Source organism: Staurois parvus, unplaced genomic scaffold (genome assembly GCF_062004578.1).
Source record: "Staurois parvus isolate SC_StPar_1 unplaced genomic scaffold, SC_StPar_1.0 ptg000511l, whole genome shotgun sequence".
NCBI classification, from domain to species: domain Eukaryota; kingdom Metazoa; phylum Chordata; class Amphibia; order Anura; family Ranidae; genus Staurois; species Staurois parvus.
Window position 1 is genome coordinate 1243003 of NW_028318307.1, and position 21647 is coordinate 1264649.

The window sequence follows — 21647 nt, forward strand, 5'->3', positions numbered from 1 at the left end:
TGTAGTTCCTCAACAGCTGGAGGGCTGCCGTTTGACACCTGTTCCCTAAATGGTCATAGATCAAAAGCTGCCTTCCTCACTACCAATGAGCGGAGCCTGATTGTAGACACCCCTCACAAATATAATGGGGTCCTCTACATACATACCCTCAAACCCCTCGGGTATCGCATTGTATTGTTATTGTACTGTATCATTTTCTGTCTCCCATTGTAATGCACAGCGCTGAGTGAACTGTTGGCACTTTATAAATACTGTATAATAATAATAATATTAACCAAACTACACAAATTCACCAATCCTCATAATGCCAAAATGGGAACACATGCCTTGCAGTGGACATGATACACAAAGAAAGAAAATAGTCACTGCTAAATGCAAAACATAAAGTAAATGTTTACATGTACGAAAAGCTTTGCTACAATTGAGCTGCCACTATGCTAGCAAAACAGTAAAAAATTAGAACATACTTATAGAATAGTGTGGATATTGCAAAAATTGTGATGAAATATCTACACTTCTTTTGATAAGTATGTTCTCATTTTGCCTGTTTTGCTAGCATAGTGAAAGATTAACGCTTTTTATGCACATATAGATTTACTTTATATTTTGCATTTATCAGCGACTATTTTCTTTGTGTATCGTGTCCACTGCTAGGTATGTGTTACCATCTTGGCATTACGAGGAATGGTGAATTTGTGTAGTTTGGTTAGTATGTAGAGGACCCCATTATATTTGTGAGGAGTGTTTACTATCATGCCCCACCCACGGGCTTGTTGATAGAGAGGATGGCAGCTGTTGATCTGTGACCATTTGACAAGTTGACAGGACCTATGATGGGACTTACCGCTCAAGGCTTCAGTATTCATGGTATATGCCTTCTCTTTTTAATCATTTGTGAGTATCCATTTGTCTTTGGGGATTCAATACATTTTAAGGTGGTAATGCACGTGGAGTTTGTGTCAACTTGTGTGGGTTTTTTTACTGTTGTAGCTGAAGTCAAAATACACAAAGTTCACTGTCATTTGCAATAACCTCAAAACCATCCTATTTAACGTACATATTCTTCAGTATTTTTAAATCTAATCAACAGATGAAAAAACTCTTGAATTAATTTATATGTGTATTTGTCAAAAATACATTCTTTCATAGAGCTAACCTAAGTACCTGAATATGTAGTTATTTCTTCTTGTTAGTTCATGCAAAGCAACATTTGGTGGGGGGCATCACTGTGAGGGGGAGAGAGTACAAAGATGACCTCATCAATGTGCTGCTGCTCTTTCAATTTCTAATCAGTAGTTTATCTTGTCTCCTGCACAGCACTGTATTGCTTAGCACAGGTACATATGCAAGGAGATCCAAACTTTAGCAAGAAAAACAGTCCTGCTTTAAGTGATTCTGTAAACCAGCTGGGCTACTTCACTAAACACCTAAACCGATTGCATATTTTAGGTTAATATTGAGATTTAAAGATATTACCTTTTCATGTTGTGCTATCAAAGAAAGCTGTGTTGTATTGAAAACAAGTAATGATAAAGTGGGTGTGTCAAAAAATATACATAAATAAATGTAATTAACAGTAATATATATTCCAAAGAAGCTCTCATGACACACAAAACTGAATGTGTTTTATGTGATTTCTGAAAAAATAGTTACAAGAGTCCTTATCCATAGACTTGCAGTGAGATGATAGGAACTCTAAGGCACTGTCACTATGCGATAGTATTTAGAAGGAAGCACAGCAAATATAACTATATAACAAGCAAATGAGGCTGCCTGTATGTACATAGAAATGTCACAATTCCTGTATATTAACATTTCTTAATAATAACATTATTTCACTTACCATCCTGTGGAATGCCTAATCAAGAGTGCTGTATTCTTAGTTGTTCATCTTGAAGGCATAGCTGAGGTTTGCTGAAAAAATAAATGCATTTTGAAAGATGTTTGTCACTATGGAGGTTGTCTTAAGACCTTGTACTACCATCTACTTTACAGTGGATATAAAAAGTCTACACACCCCTGTTAAGTTGTCAAGTTTATGTGATGTAAAAAAACAAGACAAAGATAAATCATTTCAGAACTTTTTCCACCTTTAATGTGACCTATAAACTGTACAACTCAATTGAAAAACAAACCAAAATCTTTTAGGGGGGGGGAGTAAACATAAAAAAGGAAAATAATGTGGTTGCATAAGTATGCACACCCATTTATAACTGGGGATATATAGCTGTGTTCAGAATTAAGTAATCACATTCAAAATCAAGTTAAATAGGAGTCAGTACACACCTGCCATCATTTAAAGTGCCTCTGATTAACCCCAAATAAAGTTCAGCTGTTCTAGTAGGACTTTCCTGACATTTTCTTAGTCACATCCTACAGCAAAAGCCATGGTCCACAGAGAGCTTCCAAAGCATCAGAGGGATCTCATTATTAAAAGGTATCGGTCAGGAGAAGGGTACAAAAGAATTTCCAAGGCATTAGATATACCATGGAACACAGTGCAAACAGTCATCATCAAGTGAAGAAAATATGGCGCAACAGTGACATTACCAAGAACTGGACTTCCCTCCAAAATGGATGCATAGACGAGAAGAAAACTGGTCTGGGAGGCTGTCAAGAGGCCTACAGCAACATTAAAGGAGCTGCAGGAATATCTGGCAAGTACTGGCAGTGTGGTACATGTGACAACAGTCTCCCGTATTCTTCATATGTCTGGGCTATGGGGTAGAGTGGCAAGACGGAAGCCTTTTCTTACAAAGAAAAACATCCAAGCTCAGCTAAATTTTGCAAAAACACATCTGAAGTCTCCCAAAAGCATGTGGGAAAATGTGTTCCAGTCTGATGAAACCAAGGTTTAACTTTTTGGCCATAATTCCAAAAGATATGTTTGGCGCAAAAACAATACTGCACATCACCAAAAGAAGACCATACCGACAGTGAAGCATGGTGGTGGCAGCATCATGCTTTGGGGCTGTTTTTCTTCAGCTGGAACTGGGGCCTTAGTCAAGGTAGAGGGAATTATAGACAGTTCCAAATACCAGTCAATATTGGCACAAAACCTTTAGGCTTCTGCTAGAAAGCTGAACATGAAGAGGAACATCATCTTTCAGCATGACAATGACCCAAAGCATACATCCAAATCAATAAAGGAATGGCTTCACCAGAAGATTAAAGTTTTGGAATGGCCCAGCCAGAGCCCAGACCTGAATCCGATGGAAAATCTGTGGGGTGGTCTGAAGAGGGCTGTGCACAGGAGATGCCTTGCAATCGGACAGATTTGGAGTGTTTTTGCAAGGAAGAGTGGGCCAAGTCAAGATGTGCCATGCTGATAGACTCATACCCAAAAAGACTGAGTGCTGGAATCAAATCAAAAGGTGCTTCAACAAAGTATTAGTTTAAGAGTGTGCACACTAATGCAACCATATTATTTTAGCTTTTTATGTTTACTTCCCCCCTAAAAGATTTCAGTTTGTTTTTCAATTGAGTTGTACAGTTTATAGGTCACATTAAAGGTGGAAAACGTTCTGAAATGATTTATCTTTGTCTCATTTTTTTAACATCACAGAAACCTGACATTTTAACAGGGGTGTGTAGACTTTTTATATCCACAGTATAACAAAATGAGTGTTTGTGGTTGAGGGCCTTCTTAGCAACCAGTCCATCTTAGAACATCTGGTTGCATGACCAACCAGGATCTCACCTTATCTTCCTTGTTTCTGTACAATAAAAAAGACAAGGTGTGTGTTACCATTGATACAGTTCCTATTTTTTACAATAAATAAAATACCCTTGTATGGATTAATTTTGAAATAAGTTACCTAAAAAGTAGAGTTTAGCTTTATTTGTTTTGAAACCGTATGATCTACAGTAGAAATAATGTCCATATTATTTAAATTAGAATTGATTTTCATCATCGTACAACAAAATCAAAACTGGCCTAAAGGATCGTTTTAAAGGATAAGCCATATCCTCTACTGCAAGTTTTGGAGCAATGTTAGAGCGTTCTCCTGGAAAGTTTTTACAGAACAAGACTAATTAGGGAGCTAACTGATGCCCACAGAGAGCATATGCTATACAAGCTCATCATGTTAAAGCGGTAGTAAACTGCAAAAAAATCTTCTCCTTGCAAGTTAAGAGCATAATAATGTGCTAGTATGCATCACATACTAGCACATTATGAAAGACGTACTTGAAACTAAGCCCTCCAGCCGAGCGTTGTCTCGGCTCCCCAGGGATTCCATCTTCACCCAGTCTGCCTTCCAGGTTCGCGGGTTGTGCCCGTTTTATTGGCCGAGCTGCAATGACGTCACTCCTGCGCATGAGCATGGGAACCTCCTCTGCGGCACTGCTCTCTCAATAGATGGCACACCATCCGTTGAGAGCGCAGTGCACATGCGCTGATGACATCACCAGCGCTGATAAAGTAAATATCTCATAAACGGTGCACGTTTAGGAGATATTTACTGTACCTACAGGTAAGCCTCATTATAGGCTTAGCTGTAGGTTCAAGAGAAAAAAAAAGACTTTACTACTACTTTAACTTACCGATAATTTGGTAACACTTATCTTACATTAGATGTTAGGTGTGTGTTTTTTGCCAGTCTTCCACTTCACTCTACATTCTTATGTTTAAATAGTCAGAAATCTTTTTACTAATTGCTGTTTCAGGGTCCAGAAATAAAGCAGGAATCTCAAAGGTTTCCATTCATACTATGCATTCTGTTGATTTTCTCTCTCTGTCTTGGACTGTACACATATTATTTGTTTCTCTTCGCTGTTGCATTTGTTCGGACTTCAAAAGGCTGTCTTCTTACTAACAACACAAGAATCATCATCAAAACTTTTAACTGCGGGCAGTTCATCTCTCTTGGGTATGGAAGTAATTTTCACTTGTTTACCTTCTTCTTCACAATGTGAGGCTGCACTTCCCTTGCTGTCTTTCCTTCTGCGCTGGATATGTCACTCATTTATCTTCATGTTAACAAGAAAGAGATTATTGGACACACAAATGTTCAAAGGTACAGTCCTGTCCTGATAGGCTGTACAACTTGCCAGGAAATCTGAACATCTATGGCTTTGTCTGCTAATTTAAATTCATCTATGTCTCTTCAAACTCAGGTAAGTTGGAATTACAGGAGTTCACAATGGGTATTGTTCAAATCCAAGAGCAGTGATAGGTATTAACAGTTTACCCTGTACTATTTAGATACTATTAGATACATTTTGGTAGTGTTACATGACCAGTACAATGTGAAAGCACATTAACTTAAACTGACTTGTTCTTAGTAGTTTTTTTGAACTTGAATCAATATGTCCTAGGACATAACGTTTCTGACAAGCAGTTGTCCCAAGGCATATCTAGGCTGGATAAATTTGGGCCTGGTTGTCCTTTGGAATACTACAAACTTTTTTTTACGTAATCTTATTGGCTGCTTATCAAAACAACCATCATGAAGATGGGCTCTATAGACCTGTAGGATGTCCTAAACTTCATGAACCATGTAGGAATGTCCACCTGTTTTTTACAGTACCTTAAGCTCAAAAACATGGCCCACGCTTTGACATATTGCAGTCTTTATACTCCATGGCATTCCCACCTTAGTAAAGCTCTAATTGTCTTTATAACCTGCTCAAAATGTACTTTTTGATACACTGAAATATAATAACATAATGTTACCTTCTGAAAAGTCCTTACTGTACTCATGCATGTTAGCTGTCTTGGATAATGATCAAATTAATTGAGGATTATCATGGACTATAGACAGATATTTGTGAAACTTCTTTCACTCCTCCTACTACCTACATTTCAAATTAATTTGCTGATTTATTTTAAATAAGCATTTCTGTATTGTTGTTACTGTATAGCATTTTATTAACTGGTAGTATAATTTTTTGCATACATTTTATTTAGAAAAAAAATATTCTTTCTGTCTCCTCTCTAGGAATCATCTGATACTTCTTTAGTCAGCAGAAAATTCTCCTTACCACAGATTATTCTAACAGAGTGGAATTCCAATCAGCTGTCATCTGTGGGAGTTGATAATCCTGAATGTGACAATCATGTTTCCATATCAGGCAGTTCTGAAACAAGTGAAGTTTCACTAAAGGAAGTGTCAGAATGGTCCTACTCAAGAGTAACTGACCATGGAGAGATTAATGCTGGAGACCAATGTAGACTACCTCTGTCCTGGACAGGTGATCTAAATTCCATGGACAGCTCTGTTGTGTACAATTTGGATTCAAATCTGCACCAGACAGAGCCAGGCATTGTAGGCTTCCTTATCACAAATGATAGTATTGTTTCATTGACAGCAGAAGACAAAACAAATTTAGAAGAAAGTGGTGATATGTTTTTAATGAACACACAGTCTTTGGGAGGTATGTATAATGAGACGTTAACAAAAAACACCGGTGATCAAACTGAAAATGAATATAAACAGTTATTGGACATTACACAGAGTGGATTGGAGGGATCTAAAGGACTGGATAGCATTCAAGATGTACAAGGAATGATTCATGAGAAAAATGAGAAGTTTGGGGAAAGTAATACGCACAAATGGATGCCCGAGAGCAGTCGTGATCACCCCCATATTAACAAACATCAGAAGGTACAAGAGCTATTAAAGCCAATAACACCGGTGCCAAAACCAAGGCAACTACAAGTAAAAGAAACAAAGTGCACAAGTTCCAAGAGCCTAGTTTCTAAACACCACAACATAGCCTTGTCACATGCCATACAAGTTCCTTCCAATCTTAAGGTCATTGATGTTCAGAAGATGATTAATTCTTATTCTGAATCAAAGAAAAGTTATTTGGATGTATTAAACAATAGTGTAAGTGAGGACAGTAGTAACAGGACTTGGAAGAGCATGGACATTTGTAAGAGCACATACAAATGCTTGGATAGTCTGGAGGAGAGTATTAGAGAACTTGAGCTCACCATAAATGAATTCCCATTCCAGTATTCTGCCACTGGGAAAAATGTTCAACATGAAATTCAGGAGCATGCTGAAATTGGGTCGGATATGAAGCAAGAGAAACACGATTTACCCCATGTGAATGAGAATGTGTCTATTGTAAAATCTCTCCCAAGCAGAAGTAGTAAAGACCTCGATATCAATGGTTCGGCCAGAACTAAACCACCTTTGCTACCAAAACCTCAGATCTCCAAGGTTTCATAATTGGTTTCTTTACCATTCTATGTGATCTGCATGATGAAGACCTCCTGGTCTGATTATGTGTATTGTATAAAATGTATTTTTTTCAAATCTACAAATCTCATGCTCACATCAAATGTAAGACTTTGTAGGTAAATACTGTGTATTGATGCTTAGTAAATTCTGTAGCTTTAGCAATGTTAACCCAAGTAGTATATTTGGCTCTGCTACTAACTATGCATATCCTGAAATGGTCAATTGTCATTCAGAAAACCTATCAAAACTTCCTGATGTGATGGCCTAAGGGGTAAGATTGGAAAAGAGAAAAAATACATAATCTTAAAGGGGTTAAAAGATGAATATGTAGCACTGCAGACAGATATAACATACACAAAGTAATGGAACCCTGTATTCCCTAATTCACCCTTAAATGCAGTTTAGTAAATTCTGTAGGTTTAGCTATGTTAAACAAGGCAGTTTATTTTGTCTCTGCTCAACAACTCAACTACACAGCGACTGAAATGGTCAATTAAAAAAATATAACATCCTAACATTATGGCCTAAGAGAATAATTTACCAGAGTGATAGAACTTCTTAAAAATAAGAACATTCTTAAAAAATAACTTAATTATTAGTGCAGGGAAATAAAAATAAATGCATCATGTTAAATGGGTTGCTAAATGTTGAATATATAGCCTTAACGTTGAACTGTAGAAATAAATTATACAAATTAATATAGCTTTGTATTTATTAATACATCCTTAAATGCAGTTTAGTAGTGTAAGTACCTGAATTTGGCTTGTCTTTTGCATTCCTTGAAGGGAAGGAGGGGAGAGAGCAGAGTGACATAGATGAGCTTATTAGTCTGATTCTTCTGGCCACTGTCCAGTCACAGAGTGGGGGTAAGAAGGGGATCTTTAACTCTTGTTGAATGTCAGTAAGTAGTCTGGTGTGGCAGAGCTGTGTAAATCTTTGGACTGAATGGACAGATATAAAAACCCTCTGGCGGATAAAGTAGCTCCATTACATTTTTTTTCCCATTGTTCAGTTTTAACTTGAGTTTGTGTAATAATCATTGCCTTAAAGCTGAACCACAGACATGTAAGAAAAAACACAAATTAAAGGAATAACATAAAGTAAACAATTGCACGCAACCGGAAATAAAGTCTGACAATACCCAAGAAAAAGACTGAAAAGAAATATCAATAGGGCTTTTAGCCTCTAACAAAAAAACACAGTTTGTGTTATGCAAAATGGTTTCAGCGAGATGTCGTCTCGGTACCATGTACAGGTCTATATGGCTGTTAGGTTACGTGGTACAAACTTTTTATATGGCTGATAGCAAAGCTAGAGATCTGTCAGTTATCTGATCTTGTCAGCTGTTTGTATTACTGTATAGACTTTATCCATTCTTGTCCGACCCTCGAAATATTTATAAATAAAGAATGTTAAAAAAAAAAAACACATACTACAACAGCTGCCCAAACTACAAGAGTCAGGTGATGCACATCAGGTTACACACTGTAGAGGTACAAGAAGGTAAGTACAGAATCTGGACACCATAGGTGGCAGTGATAGGTATTTTCCATAGTATACATGGTGTTAAAGGACAAGTTCACCTTTGGGAACATGTTACATGTTCCACCCATTTTTAGGGTGGAACATGTAACATGTTCCCATAGCTGCAGCTGCCCCCCGACAGATAGTACCCTCCCACACGTCATTCATTTACGGACTTCCGTGAATTAATGAAATGCAAGTCCCGACAGCCTTAGCGGCTGTGGATTTGTAGTTTTCAATGAACTACCACGACGCTTCACAGCACCGTGGTAGTTAATTGAAGCTTCCTGTCAGTGTATCTGCTTGCACGTACATCCCAGGAGACCTGCATGGCATCAGCAATCTACTTGATCGCTGGTGCAATGCTTTCCAGGCTCCTGTAGACAAAAATCATAAATGCACATTTTTTTTACCTGCAAACAAAATGTGCATTTATTATTTTTGTCTAAAGGGTGAACTCATCCTTTAAACACTGAACACACCTTTTCCTCCACTTGGGCCATAATTTGTCTTTCCCCAAGATAAGTAGGGCCATGTGTCTTGGAGAAAGGATGCATGGGGGCTGTGATGGAGCATGTCTGCAGATCTGAGTAGACCCAGTGTGGTCTCACAACTAGGCAGACACCTAAATAACTTTTGTTGTTTATTAGACTGTGGTGAGACTTACTCCTGTGAGGGAACCTTTTTTTGTGTTTGTTGCAATGCTAACAAATAACCATAAACAGGGGGCCCTTTTAAATACACTTTGGCATCTGGATTACTTTGCTTGAATCTGATTGTCCACAATTGGTAGAAGATGCGGCAGTCACTCTGCTGACCGCTGCTGAAAAGTGTGTTTGCTTTTTATGAACTGTGTGCACCCTGTGTTAAAGTGCCATTGAGCTACGAAATGTGAAAAGTATGTCAGCAGCAATTTAAAGAGACAGTGCAACATTCTGTTGAATCTGTAAAACTGCTGTCTGTGTCCTGGGAGAGAAGCACCGTAGCCACTGTGATATTGCTGACAACAGACTATGTCCATTAAAAGGCACAGTGCACTTCTGTGTACATTTTGAAACTGCCATATGGAAGACTTGATTATGGCATTACTCCAAGCTAATGCTGCACAGCAGCAGACTTATCAGCAGAACCTGGCACAGCAGAAAAAATCCTGACACGATAACAAGAAATCAATAGACTGTTGACTGCCCAGCAACAGCAGACAAGTGCAAATCAGCAACAGACCAAACTACATTTAGTCGCCAAGCTGGCGAGCCATTAGGCTCAGGTAACCGCTTTGACTCAAGCAGTGGAGAGAGATTCGCAATAGTAATTCAGCAGCCTCCAGTCCAGACATCAGGTGTTTTCTGGGGCTACAAGGTGAAAGGGGCTCCCAAAAGTGTGAAACCAAATCAACTTAGTCAAATGTTGGCTGCAGCCTACAGTGCTTACAGGGCCTCAAATTGTGGAGATCGTCAATATCAACTGATTCCTGAGGGCTCTACCTCCAGAACTACAGAGGCAGGTGGACCAAGCTGATCCAAAATAGGTTGATCATCTGCCGAAGCGCTATTCTGTCACTGAGGACTTCTTGGCCAAATTTACAGCTTTGAGATCCCTAACAAGAGGCCACTACACTTAGCAATCAGTTCAAAACCAGTGTCACAGCTGGTAAAGCCACAAAGGGGAGGCAGAGTCTGGCAGAAGTGGTCCAAGAGCCATGACTAAGAACTAATGTCCGAAACGTGTAGGCTGTTTTTACAGCGTTGTACATGTCTTTTCAATTAAGGAACTATATTTTGGATGTCATCATGAGTGCCGACCATCCCTTTTCTGATTCTGGTCCAAGAGCTGTCTCCTGTTAAGAGACCCTGTTTGGGAAGCCCGTGTTGAACCTTTGGGCATTTCCAGTGTTGGTGGTGTGGTGAGTGGGGTCAGATTTCTGTCAAATGCCCCCTGGCCAAAGAGTTGTGGATTCTTAAACAGTTGTTCTTGTTTGCATGATCCGGACATGCTAAACTTTGGGAAAAGTGTAAATCTCCCCCTAGACTTTAGAAGCCTTGGTAACCCTGGTCTATACTCGGCTCGCTCATGGACCCTGAACAGATGACCCAGTACCAAGTAGGAGTGGTGTGTGTATGAAGTGACTATAAGAAGTACCTTACAGTTCACCATAACTTGTTTTACCAGATTGTCAACATTCAGGGTTAACTTGTGGTACAACTCATGGTGCCAAGGCCTTTTAGGAGGATAGTGTTGGATTTAGCCCATGCACAACCCTTAGGGGGTCACTTTGCATATGAAAAGACTAAAGAATGTATTGTACACCATTTCCTTTGGCCAGGGATACATGCAAATGTGAAACACTGTTGTGATTTCTGTCCAGAGTGTCAAGTTAGTCCCTATACCCCATTACAGTAGCCTGCTCTGTTTGTTCCATTAACTGTGATTGAGGTCCCTTTTGAATGAGTCACAATGGATCTAATAGAGCCAGTGGTTACATTTTCTGGAGGACTCCAGTACATCTTAGTGGTTATGGACTATGCTACCCATTATCTCAAGGTTGTTCCTTTAAGTAATACTTCATCCAAGACCTTCACAAGAGAATTGTTCCACATATTTTACCTGCACAGAGATCTCCCAAGAAAAATCCAAACAGATTAAGGGATTTTTTTTATTTCAAAGTTAATGTATGTGCAAATGTTTGAACATTAAACAGTTGCATAATTCAGTTTGATTAGTAGAATGGTTTAACAAAACTCTCACTGGGATTGCCTATGTCTTATCTGTTTGCAATTAGAAAAGTCCCACAGTGTTCATAGGGCTTCACCCTGTCACGAACACTGATGGCGACCTCTAGTGGCCCACTGGCCGGAGTCCCCCAGGGCGCGGAGTCTAAGCCCAGGTCTGCTGGTTCACCAGAGCCCCTGATGGTGGGGATGGACTTGAAGCAGACCAGGACCAGGTCGTGACCCCTGAGTGACACCAACCGTGGTAAAGGCAACCGCCAATGGCGTGTAGCGGGTAGCAGCCAGATGTGAAGAGGTGTGACGTGGTCAGGCAAGCCGGGTAGGTAACAGCAAGGCAGACGGTACAGATCGGTAGACAAAGAGTAATCGGGTCACAAGCCGGGTTCGGTAACAGCAGGTCAGACAAAAGGAGCAGGGAGAAGATGGTCAGGGCGAGCCAAAGGTCAGGGCAGGAGAAGACAGCGGTATCCGGTTCAGGCAGGGTCAGCAACAAGGCAATCAGCATACAGAAAGAGCAGGAACACAGGAACAGGGAGAAGACCATCAGGCAACTTGTGTCTGTGCAGAGCTGGTTTAAGTAGCCCGCCCAGTGCTGACAGGCGCGCCTGGGTCCTGGTGCCTGCCCAGCGCCATCATAGGTGACAGGCGCGCCTGGGTCCTAGTGCCCGCCTGCCTGCATGTCTTGTCGGACACCTACGCATGTGCAGACTCATGCGTCGCGGTGGTCCCTGACACACCCTCTGAACTGTTGTATGGGTGACACCCCTGAGGGTTTCTGGATATTGCAAAGGAGACACGAACCACTCCCTAAAGGAGTTTTGTGGAGCATATCTTGACCATAAAAGGCTTTTTATGAATTGCTTCAGCAATGCCAGATGTGTTCCCTCATCTGGGAACACAATTTCAGGGTTCCTTCACATAGGGGTTCCTACTACAGTGATTTTCAGCTTCCATGGAGATCCTGCAGGTATGGCACATGCATACCTACAATGGTCCAAGCTTGACCAATGTTACCATAAAAAACATGGTAACATGACTAAGCCCCAGTGGGCGGGGCGAAACATGTCAGGGGGCATGGTTAGTGGAGCAGCACTGGCTGAGGCCATCATTTACACCTAACATGGATCAAGTTGGATGAGCGGCATCTTATACTTTTTATACTGACATTTTGTATGTGTGAAACCAGACGCCAGCAGCCTCTTTTTTGAGCACCAGCAGGAAACTACACCAAATTATACTCTTGCTTGGAGCATCGCTAAAAGTCTTGACAGGTCACCATACCTAGAATTCAGCTTTAACAGCGAAGCTGAAAAAAATGCGCCACAGGGTTGTAAGAAGTCTGGTATCTGCGATACACCATTGGACAGGGAATAAAAAAAAATCTATCCTAAACTTTGCCAATTTGGCAACACTCTTAACTGACCTGACCAAAGGCAAGAGCTTTGTAGGGACCAAGTGGAGTCCAAGGGCCAAAGAAGCTTTTCAGAGTTAAAGCAGACTTTGTGTAGACAGATTTGAAGATAATTTTTTTAGCCATGTCTCAAGTGTAGAACTGGGAATTGTGCTGTCTCAAATGACTGTATGAGTTGGAAGCTGACCCTTGTAGAGAAAAATTATGGTATTGTGGAGTGAGAGTGTCTAGTCATTAAATGAGGCTTAGAGGCTCTATGGTACTGTTTGCTGAGATTCCAACTATTAACTGACCATGCTCCCTTAACTTAGATGGCCCAGGTCAAGAAGTGTAGTTTGAAGATTTTCTGCTGGTTACTGGCCTTCCAGAATTTTTCTTTTAAAGTGGAACACCAGGCAGGTTGTAATCAGAAATATGCAGATGCCCTCTCTAGAGCCCACTGTTTGCTAACTCCTGTCAGTCCAAAGAAGAGTTGTGGATGACGTTTACAAGCCACCTATATTGTGGTGTTTGAGAAGACAAACTGGTGGTAGCGATAGGTCTCCATAGCAGTATACAGGGGATTAAGCGCCACCTTTTCCATCCCCTGGGGCATAATTTGTATTTTTGTCATGCTTACCCCTTATGCAGGTAGTCAGGCACTATAGCTGACTTCTGTCTTCTTCACCTATAGCAGCCCCATTTCCCATAAGGCACGCAGGCCTATCAGTAGTCGGTTGCCCCAGGACCTATGCACAATGCTATAAAGGCTGGCTACAATGCTGGGGCAGGAGCGAACTGAGCACAGCAAGCAGGTACTTGTGGTTGTCAGACAAGCAGAGTGCTTCAATGACAGTCCAGGCACAAGGTAGGCAAGGTTCAGAATAGGGTTCAATCTGTAGTCAAATTGCAGGCAGAGTTCAGAGAATACTCGATATCTGATCTAAGGTCATAAACGGGAATCTAAACAGCAGAGCAGACAAACAGGGAGTTTGAGCACATGTTACAAATGCTATCATAAACATGAGACTGCAGACTTGGCTGGCTTTAATCTTGTTTGTTCTCTACCCAGAGACTGGCCACATCAGTCACCTTGCAGGTGGACATACAGACAGGGAGAATGTATCACAGTGAAAACTAGGATGCTGGAATGAGACCAGCAGCTGTGATGGAGCAGGAGCGGTAGATGGTCCTGACAATTTGTTTTAGATGAAAGGTATGTCAGAGAAAGGCTGCATGCAGTCTGTGATGAAACATATTTGCATGTCTGAGCAGACCCATTGTGGTCTTACAACAAGCCAGGGAGCTAAATAACATTTTTTTTTTATTAAAATGACCCCTGTGAGGATACGCCTTTTGTTTGGGTTTGCTGCAAGGATGATGGATAAACATTGGCAGAAAACCCTTTAAACACATGTTGGTTCTGGATTACCTCTCTGTGAGCTCTAAAGCTCAAACTGCATTTGAAGTTGATAGCTCATTATAATATATATAAATATATATTAAAGCTGAAAGGTGGTTCCCACACTCATATAGGGGTGTAAAACCTGGGCGTATTCAAAAGAACAAAATGCAAGAGCAGAAGCAAATGGTTAGGTACTCATAGTATCCACATGGAGAAAATGATTCATTTATTAAATGGCCAAAGTTTTGTGGGGCAGTATTTCACACAGATTCATTTTAGGGCTGAGTCACATCAATGTCTGCATTATAGGGCCCTTTGTCAACACAGGGTTTATTCTAAAGCATATTGTTCAATGCTTAGCAACCAAACCTGAAAGTTGAGGACTTAGGTAAACTCCACAAGTGCGGCATTCAGATTCCCAGCATTAGGAGAATTGTACGTGGATAGCAGCCTGGCAGCTGGCTAAGGCAGACTCTTGAGACGCCACCTAGAGACTGTTTACACATACAAATTGCTTCCCCAGTTGTGAGTGGAACCAAAGTTTTCAATACATTAAAGATATTTTAAATGTATCTGAGTCTCCTGTTTTTACTTTAGCCAAGGCCTCCTGTTTGCTGAATATCTGAGTGTCGTTACCCTGAATTTGTGAGTGCAATTATCAATTTAATTTCTTCTACTTTTTGCCACATTTATTTCACTAGGATGTGCCTGATGTATTTCTTCTGTTTTCTAAGAAAGAAAAACCTACCAATCAGCCTAACATCAATATTATGTATGTAAGGTATTTGAGGGAGTGGTAAGGAACTCTAAAGTATACAGAAATTTGCCTGTGATAAAAGTATTATAAATGGCAACCAGCCCACAAACCAACCCATTATCAATCTATGAGAAAATAAGTGAGAAATTGGATGGTGGAAGTCTAGTGGATCTAGTATATCTGGACTTAGCACTGAGGAACATCAGTCATATTTTTATGAGAACTTATGCTTTATTAATGTCAGGGATCTCCAAACTTTCTAAGCAAAGGACCAGTTTACTGTCCTTCAGGCTTTAGGGGAATCCAGACTGTGGCCAGTGGCAGTACAAAATGCCCCGGGATCAGTGCCCCATGATTGGTTTTAACGGGAGGAATAGTGTCCCATTGTTGATATCAATGAGAAGAATAGTGCCCTATTGATGGTGTCAGTAGAGAGAATGGTGCCCCATCATTGGTGTCAGTTGGTGGAAAAGTGCCCCAAGGGCCAGATAAAGGCAAGCAGAGGAGCACATCCGGCCCGGCAGCAGTTTGTAGAGCACTATTTTATGTGATACTTTTATCCTTTGTCTTACAAATTTTCTGGGAACTAGAGATATTTTTAAAGCTGAATTTAAGACAGCTTAATATACATATAAGGCAGCTGTTTTACATGTCAAAGGAAATTAATTTCTATACATCCAGTTCTGAGATTTGCACAGATCTGCCACACAGCCATGTTTGGCAGGGCAGGAGACCTGATTTTTCTCTATTGCAATTCATTAACACCTACAGGTCTCCTCCTCACCCCCAGCCTGTGACTGGACAGTGAAAAAGCAGTACACTCATGAATCTGCTCTTGCGCTCTAGCACTTGAGTGGCTCCTTGTACTGCTTCACCCTCCCTCCGCTTGAGCTCTGTTGTACAGGGCGTGGGGAGAGCGGATATTAGGTCAAATTCAGGGTGCTTGCACTGGCAATACATTTAAAACGTATTAATAAATACAAAGCTACATTAATTTGTGTCTTTCATATCTTCCTGGAAATTATAATATAATCTCTGATGCTTACCCATCTCCTAAAACACAGAGAATTTAAAACTTGTCTCTTTTCCGCAAAGTGAATAGCAAGAGGGTCAGGGCATGGCCTTGCCAGCCTATCACTTTTCTTTGCTGCTGAATAAACTTTGCTTCCTATTTGCTGTGTTTTATTTCTTATGCACTCTGTTTTCATGTACTTATAGGAAATCTCTTTTCATCAGGGTTTTTTCTTGGTTATCATCTTTATTCTACCTGGCTAGTACAGTTTGGAATCCTTGCTATAGAGAACTAACAAACCATATAAAGATATGTCGGCTTTCTAACCATCCATTACTGGTTAGTAACCAGCAAGGACATATTAACTAGTCACATGTTCCAATATATATATTTATATATGAAAGGTCTTTAACAAGAACCAGATGGCCACATAATCACCCAATCAAATTCAGACATTTATTCTGCAGCTTTCATTTTCCATTGCAGATTTGTATCTAATTGGCAGAGAATGGGCAATTGAGATGGCTCTTACACCCTATACATTCATACCAAAAGCTTCTTTTGTTTCCGCTAGCTATTCTAATTTGCACCTGCTAATTATAGGGGAACAGGAAGACATGTAATGTTAGTAAATACAGGACATGATTGGAGTGCTGTCTCTGGCTGGCTGAATGGATGGATGGTTTCTGCTTTTATATACATTGATGAGATAATACAAATTACATGGATCAGAAAGCAGCAATCCTTTCTCTGCTGTATGTGATCTTTTTATACCAAAAGAGGAAGGTTTAAAGGAAAAAAAACTTGAATGGCATCAGGACCCTGTTTGCAATCATTATCTGATATGTCAGGTATTCAGATGAATGGGAAAACTACTAGATTACTAAGGTTTTAGTAACCTGGGCATTGTGTTCTGTTTATTCATACAAGTGTAGTTTAAAATAATTCTAAGTGAACCTGTTCTGGTACAACGTTCTTTTAGGGTCTGCATTTCCAATTTCACTCTACCTTTACATCTTCTTCCCTATATAGATTCCTTTTAAAGAGCTTTCTGGAAATGCTGGTAGACCAGGGGACTTCACCTCTTTCTGTACCATAGCCTAAATAAGTATACATGGTCCAGAAAGTTGGATCAAAGTTAAATCTTCTCTAGGTCATGGGCTCAATGAAAGCCAAGCAGCTAGCATGTGCTGAAGGAGAAAGCAGCCTCTATGTTTTATTGTATGACAGTTGGTATGCAGTATTCATAGTAACTTACATGTCCCCTAAAACACATTTGTTAGGTTTTTAATGGTAAGTTGAAACACATGCTGATATTTTATCTTTCTGGGACTTCATTGGTGCACCAGAGTATATAGTTACATTTATCTAAGTGCTTATTATAACTTATGGAGATGCCTGCTACGGAGTGTAAATGGATGTTCTGTATATTTGTTATACACCTTTGCTTTTACTTACAGGCATAAGGCCTCATTCACTTGGGTCTAGTGATTCCCTGTGAATCGCATTGTCAGTAGCTACTAGCCTGCAGTTAGCAGGTGATTGAGATGTGATATGCCACCTCTCTCAAGCTTCTTTGAAGAGGGAATTCACACTGAAATCCCTCTTAATTTTGCAGCCTATTTCACTCTTATGTGGTGCGATGGCAGGCAGCATGACCTGTCAAATGCTGCATGCCTGATTTTTTTTTTTTTCATGCACCGTTTCACAGCTGTGGCAATGTGTATGGGGCTGTCCGTCAGCCATTGCCTGATTTTGACAGGATGCTGTGGAGATTTAAAAATGGGCCTCAAACACCTGGTTTAGCCCAGGTGAAAGGGGCCTAACTGTTTATTTTGTGGTATGGGAATTGAAATCGCATCTAATGAATGTGAATATCAGTGTCTTAACATGTGTGACTTGCTGTAGCGCGATTTCTAAAGCGGTTCTTGCTTTACTTTTTCTGCAGTTTTGTTATGATTTTGCATACATAGAATATAATGGAAACCGCACTGCAAATTGCAAGAAATCGTTGAAAATCTTCACAAGTATCAATACAGTCTTCAGAAATCGTGCCTGAAATCACACACAAATCACAGTGGTGTGACCAGGGACTTAATCTAGCATGCTTATCCCCTCATTGCCACATCCCACCACCACCACTGCTTTTGGCAGCAATTTCCGGCTATCAAAATGCTTTTACAGCTAGAGCAGTTAAAAGAAAAAACTAAATTTATGAACACTGTTTATAAACCCTGTTCAGGCATGGGATTTAGAGATACATAGTACCTTAATTGCTACTTTGTATTTACTCTGTTTTCATCTGCAGATCAAAGGGGTGACAGCTGATCTGCATATGTTAGTCTGTTTTTTTTTTTTTTTGGTCTATGAATTGCATAAAAAATAATAAAGTAATAATCATTTTTACTTACCTTGATTAATTGATGCAATAGCAGTCTCGGATTCAGTCAAGTTTTCAGTAGGGACTGGCCTGCAGTCATCTTGCACTGCAGGCCTGCTAAGTTGCAGTGGTCATGATGGCATTCCTCCCACCTACGATCCCTTATCCATTAGTATTGTTGAGCTGGTTAAATTCTGCAAGCATTAAAGACTCAGCAGAGTCATCTCAGCCTTCCAAATTTGGGATCTAGAAATAAATGAAGATGAGGCACCTGAATAAAACCATCAGTAGATCAATTGGCACAGTGGCTCTGGTAAAGCTGCTCTCAACAAAAGGGGTGTGTCCCAAAAGGAGGGAGCCTGGATTTGAAGATTCAAATCCAATTAAAGGAGAAGTTTGCATACATAAAAAAAATCCATACTCCCCTCTATGCTGATCACATGACCACTGATTGCTCAGTTCTTGGTCTGCTTGGAGTGGAGAGTGGTGACTGTCCTCCACTGCTCTACGCTTTGCACTAGCACTCACTGAGGAGGCAGGAACAGCTGGCTTCAGCTCTCAGCCTCACGCTTAGAGCCAGCTGTCAATCTCTCTCCTATGAGAGATACAAGAGATATATAACCAAAAAAGCTTTAACCATACTTCTCTTTTAAAGCAGTGAGCTAAAGTCCTGAGCCACCATTTCAGGACTTGAATGTGATGGAAAGATCAGTGGACTCTAAAGCTGGTACACACTACTAGTTCAGCCCAGGGGGCTGAACAAAAAAAAAAAACCTGACAGCTGAGGAGGAGCCACTGTACTAACTATCCAATGTTAGTACAGTCATCTCCGCCGCTGTGCTATTGTGTTTTAACAGTGGGGGCTTCCCCCCACCACAACACTCTGTTCAGCACCCTCAGCCATTGGCTAAGAGCTCTGATCAGGAGCCGATTGGCAAACCTTTTTCATTCATGCCCCTTCAACAGAAGCCTGTAGTTCAGCCGGCTTCTGTCTGACCGGCTGCCATAGACACGGGCCGAATGTCAGCTGGTTTCAGTTGAACCAACCTATGCCACCCAACATTTGGCCCGTGTTTACTAGGCTTTAAGTGACATGAATACCAGTGTTTAATTCTTTACTACAAGCTTTATTTGCAGTGAACAATTAGACCTTGGTGATTATTCCACTTTAGAGTCCTCTAGTCTCTGCATTACATTCAAGCTCTGAAGAAGATCTTTGAGCTCCCAAGACACTTTGCTGTTCTGTGTTGTCTCCTTGTTTGCAAACATGACAATTAAAAACATTTGGTCTCTCAAACCATTCCAAATTTGGGCGGTAGTCCAGAAACTTAATATATCACTAAGCTGTGTTCCTGATTAGATTGTATAAATGAAAGGCTTTCGAAGAGTTACTACATAATAACCAATACCCTACATCCATTTATTTTTCTGGGCCCTTAACCTTACTGCTTGCTGGCCACTCACAGTACATCTGCTGCGAGCAGGCGGCAGTCGCAGGCTAGGCAGTGTACATGTACGTAAGTGCATGTACACTGGCACCAGGTTTCAGCCAATGATTTCGGCTGAAACCTGCTTATCTGGTGTGTCCAATCACAGCACAGAGTTCTGTGTTTACAAACATACAGAACTCTGTGTAAATAGAACAGCAATTTGGCTGTTCCTTTTCCCTGAAAACCAAATACAAAAACAGCCAAATCTATGAGTAAAAGCAGAACACATTACACTTGTTGGGTACACAGTTAACCCCTTTATTGCCCCTTAATGTTAACCCCTTCTCAGCCAGTGTCATTGGTACAGTGCACAGTATTATCAGTGATCACTGTATTAGTGTCACTAGTGATGTCAGTTAGTGTATAACCCAGTCAGTGTCTGTTAGGCCTCATGCACACAGGACGTATTAAAAACACTGCTCCTCCTGGCATCAGTGTTTTGGCAGAAAAAGCGCCTGATGCTTGCAAAGGTGTCTAATGCTTTTAAAAGCATTTAGGAGCATTTACAGGCATCAAGCACTTGGGTGTTAATTCATTTAATTGGCCAAAATAATAATTTGTTCTGGCCATTGAAGTTAATTAGTGCCCAAGCACTAAACACGCCTAGCATTGACTTGCGTTTAGGCACGTTTAGACATGTTTACACAGGTCAAGAATTTTTTCTGCCAAAATGCTGCCGTGCCTAGATGCACTGTAGTGGGGTTTTTTACAGCTCCTAAAACCCCCAGCCACTAAAAGCTTCTAAAAGTCTGTGTGCATTGACACATAAGGAGGGGCATTTGGAAGCAGTAAAAAAAAATGGCCTGACACCCCTAAAAGTGGCAGCAAAAGTGCCCTGTGTGCAGGAGGCCGTAGTGCCAGATTGCCCACCACACTATTATAGTCACGGTGTAAGTTGCTGATCACCGCTATTACAAGTGTAGCATCTATGGCTGCGTAATTTCCTGTATATATACACCAGAGTTTGTAGACACTATAATTTTCACACTTAAGTGTACACCAATGTACACTTAATGAGTTTTTTTTTTTTTTACAAAAGGCATGTAGCAGAATACATTTTGGCCTAAATTTGTGAAGAAATTAGATTTTTTTTTTTTTTTTGTTATTGGATATGTTTTATAACAGAAAGTGGAAAATATTATTTTGTTCTTTTTTTTTTTAACTTTTCAAGTCTTTTTTCATACATAAAATAAAAAACACAGTAGCAATCAGATTCCACCAAAAGAAAGCTCTATTTGTGTGAAAAAAATGAGATAAATTTTAAGTGGGTACAATGCATGACCATGCAATTGTCAGTTAAAGTAGCACAGTGCTGAATAGCCAATAAAAACCCTGCTCATGAAAGGGTTAAAATCTTCCAGCGGTCAAGGGGGTAAAGAAAAAAGCTGACTGGATGCTGTCAGTAGCACAGACTATTCTTCTTTGTATACTTCAAAGAACAAAATGTAAGGGCACCACAAATGTAGATGAAGCAACTTTTGGTTTGAAAAGTGGGCATTACCTTTTTTTTAAAAACAAAACAAACAGGTACCATCATGTGCTGGGGGTTAAAAGAAGCCAACTTCATCAGGACTGTATCCTTCTATATTGCTTGCAAGGCTGCCTTTTAGTCTAGGTTCACACTTGTGCAGCGTGGGTCACGGCATGTAATTCGCACAGGAATCGCACCTCATTCCTGTGCAAATCACATGCGATGTCTGTGTGGTGCAATTTGAGCCATACATTTTATATGGTTCAGATTGCATGCGCACCAAAAAGGTGCAGTAC

General features: G+C 40.4%; 1 protein-coding gene across 15 annotated transcripts in view; it reads left to right on the plus strand.

Annotated features, from left to right (window-relative positions):
- Positions 1-21647, plus strand: part of SRCIN1 (SRC kinase signaling inhibitor 1) — a 712759-nt gene that overhangs the window by 668189 nt on the left and 22923 nt on the right. For 13 of the 15 annotated variants that reach the window (XM_089690024.1, XM_089690017.1, XM_089690015.1 and 10 more), the window contains one exon: positions 5943-7172. The exons of 1 other annotated variant lie outside the window; for it this stretch is intronic. In XM_089690024.1, coding sequence (XP_089546150.1) covers positions 5943-7172 — 1230 coding nt within the window. Of the gene's footprint in view, positions 1-5942; positions 7173-13908; positions 14814-21647 lie in introns of those variants that run through there. One more of the 15 variants, XM_089690026.1, reaches the window with a different exon arrangement.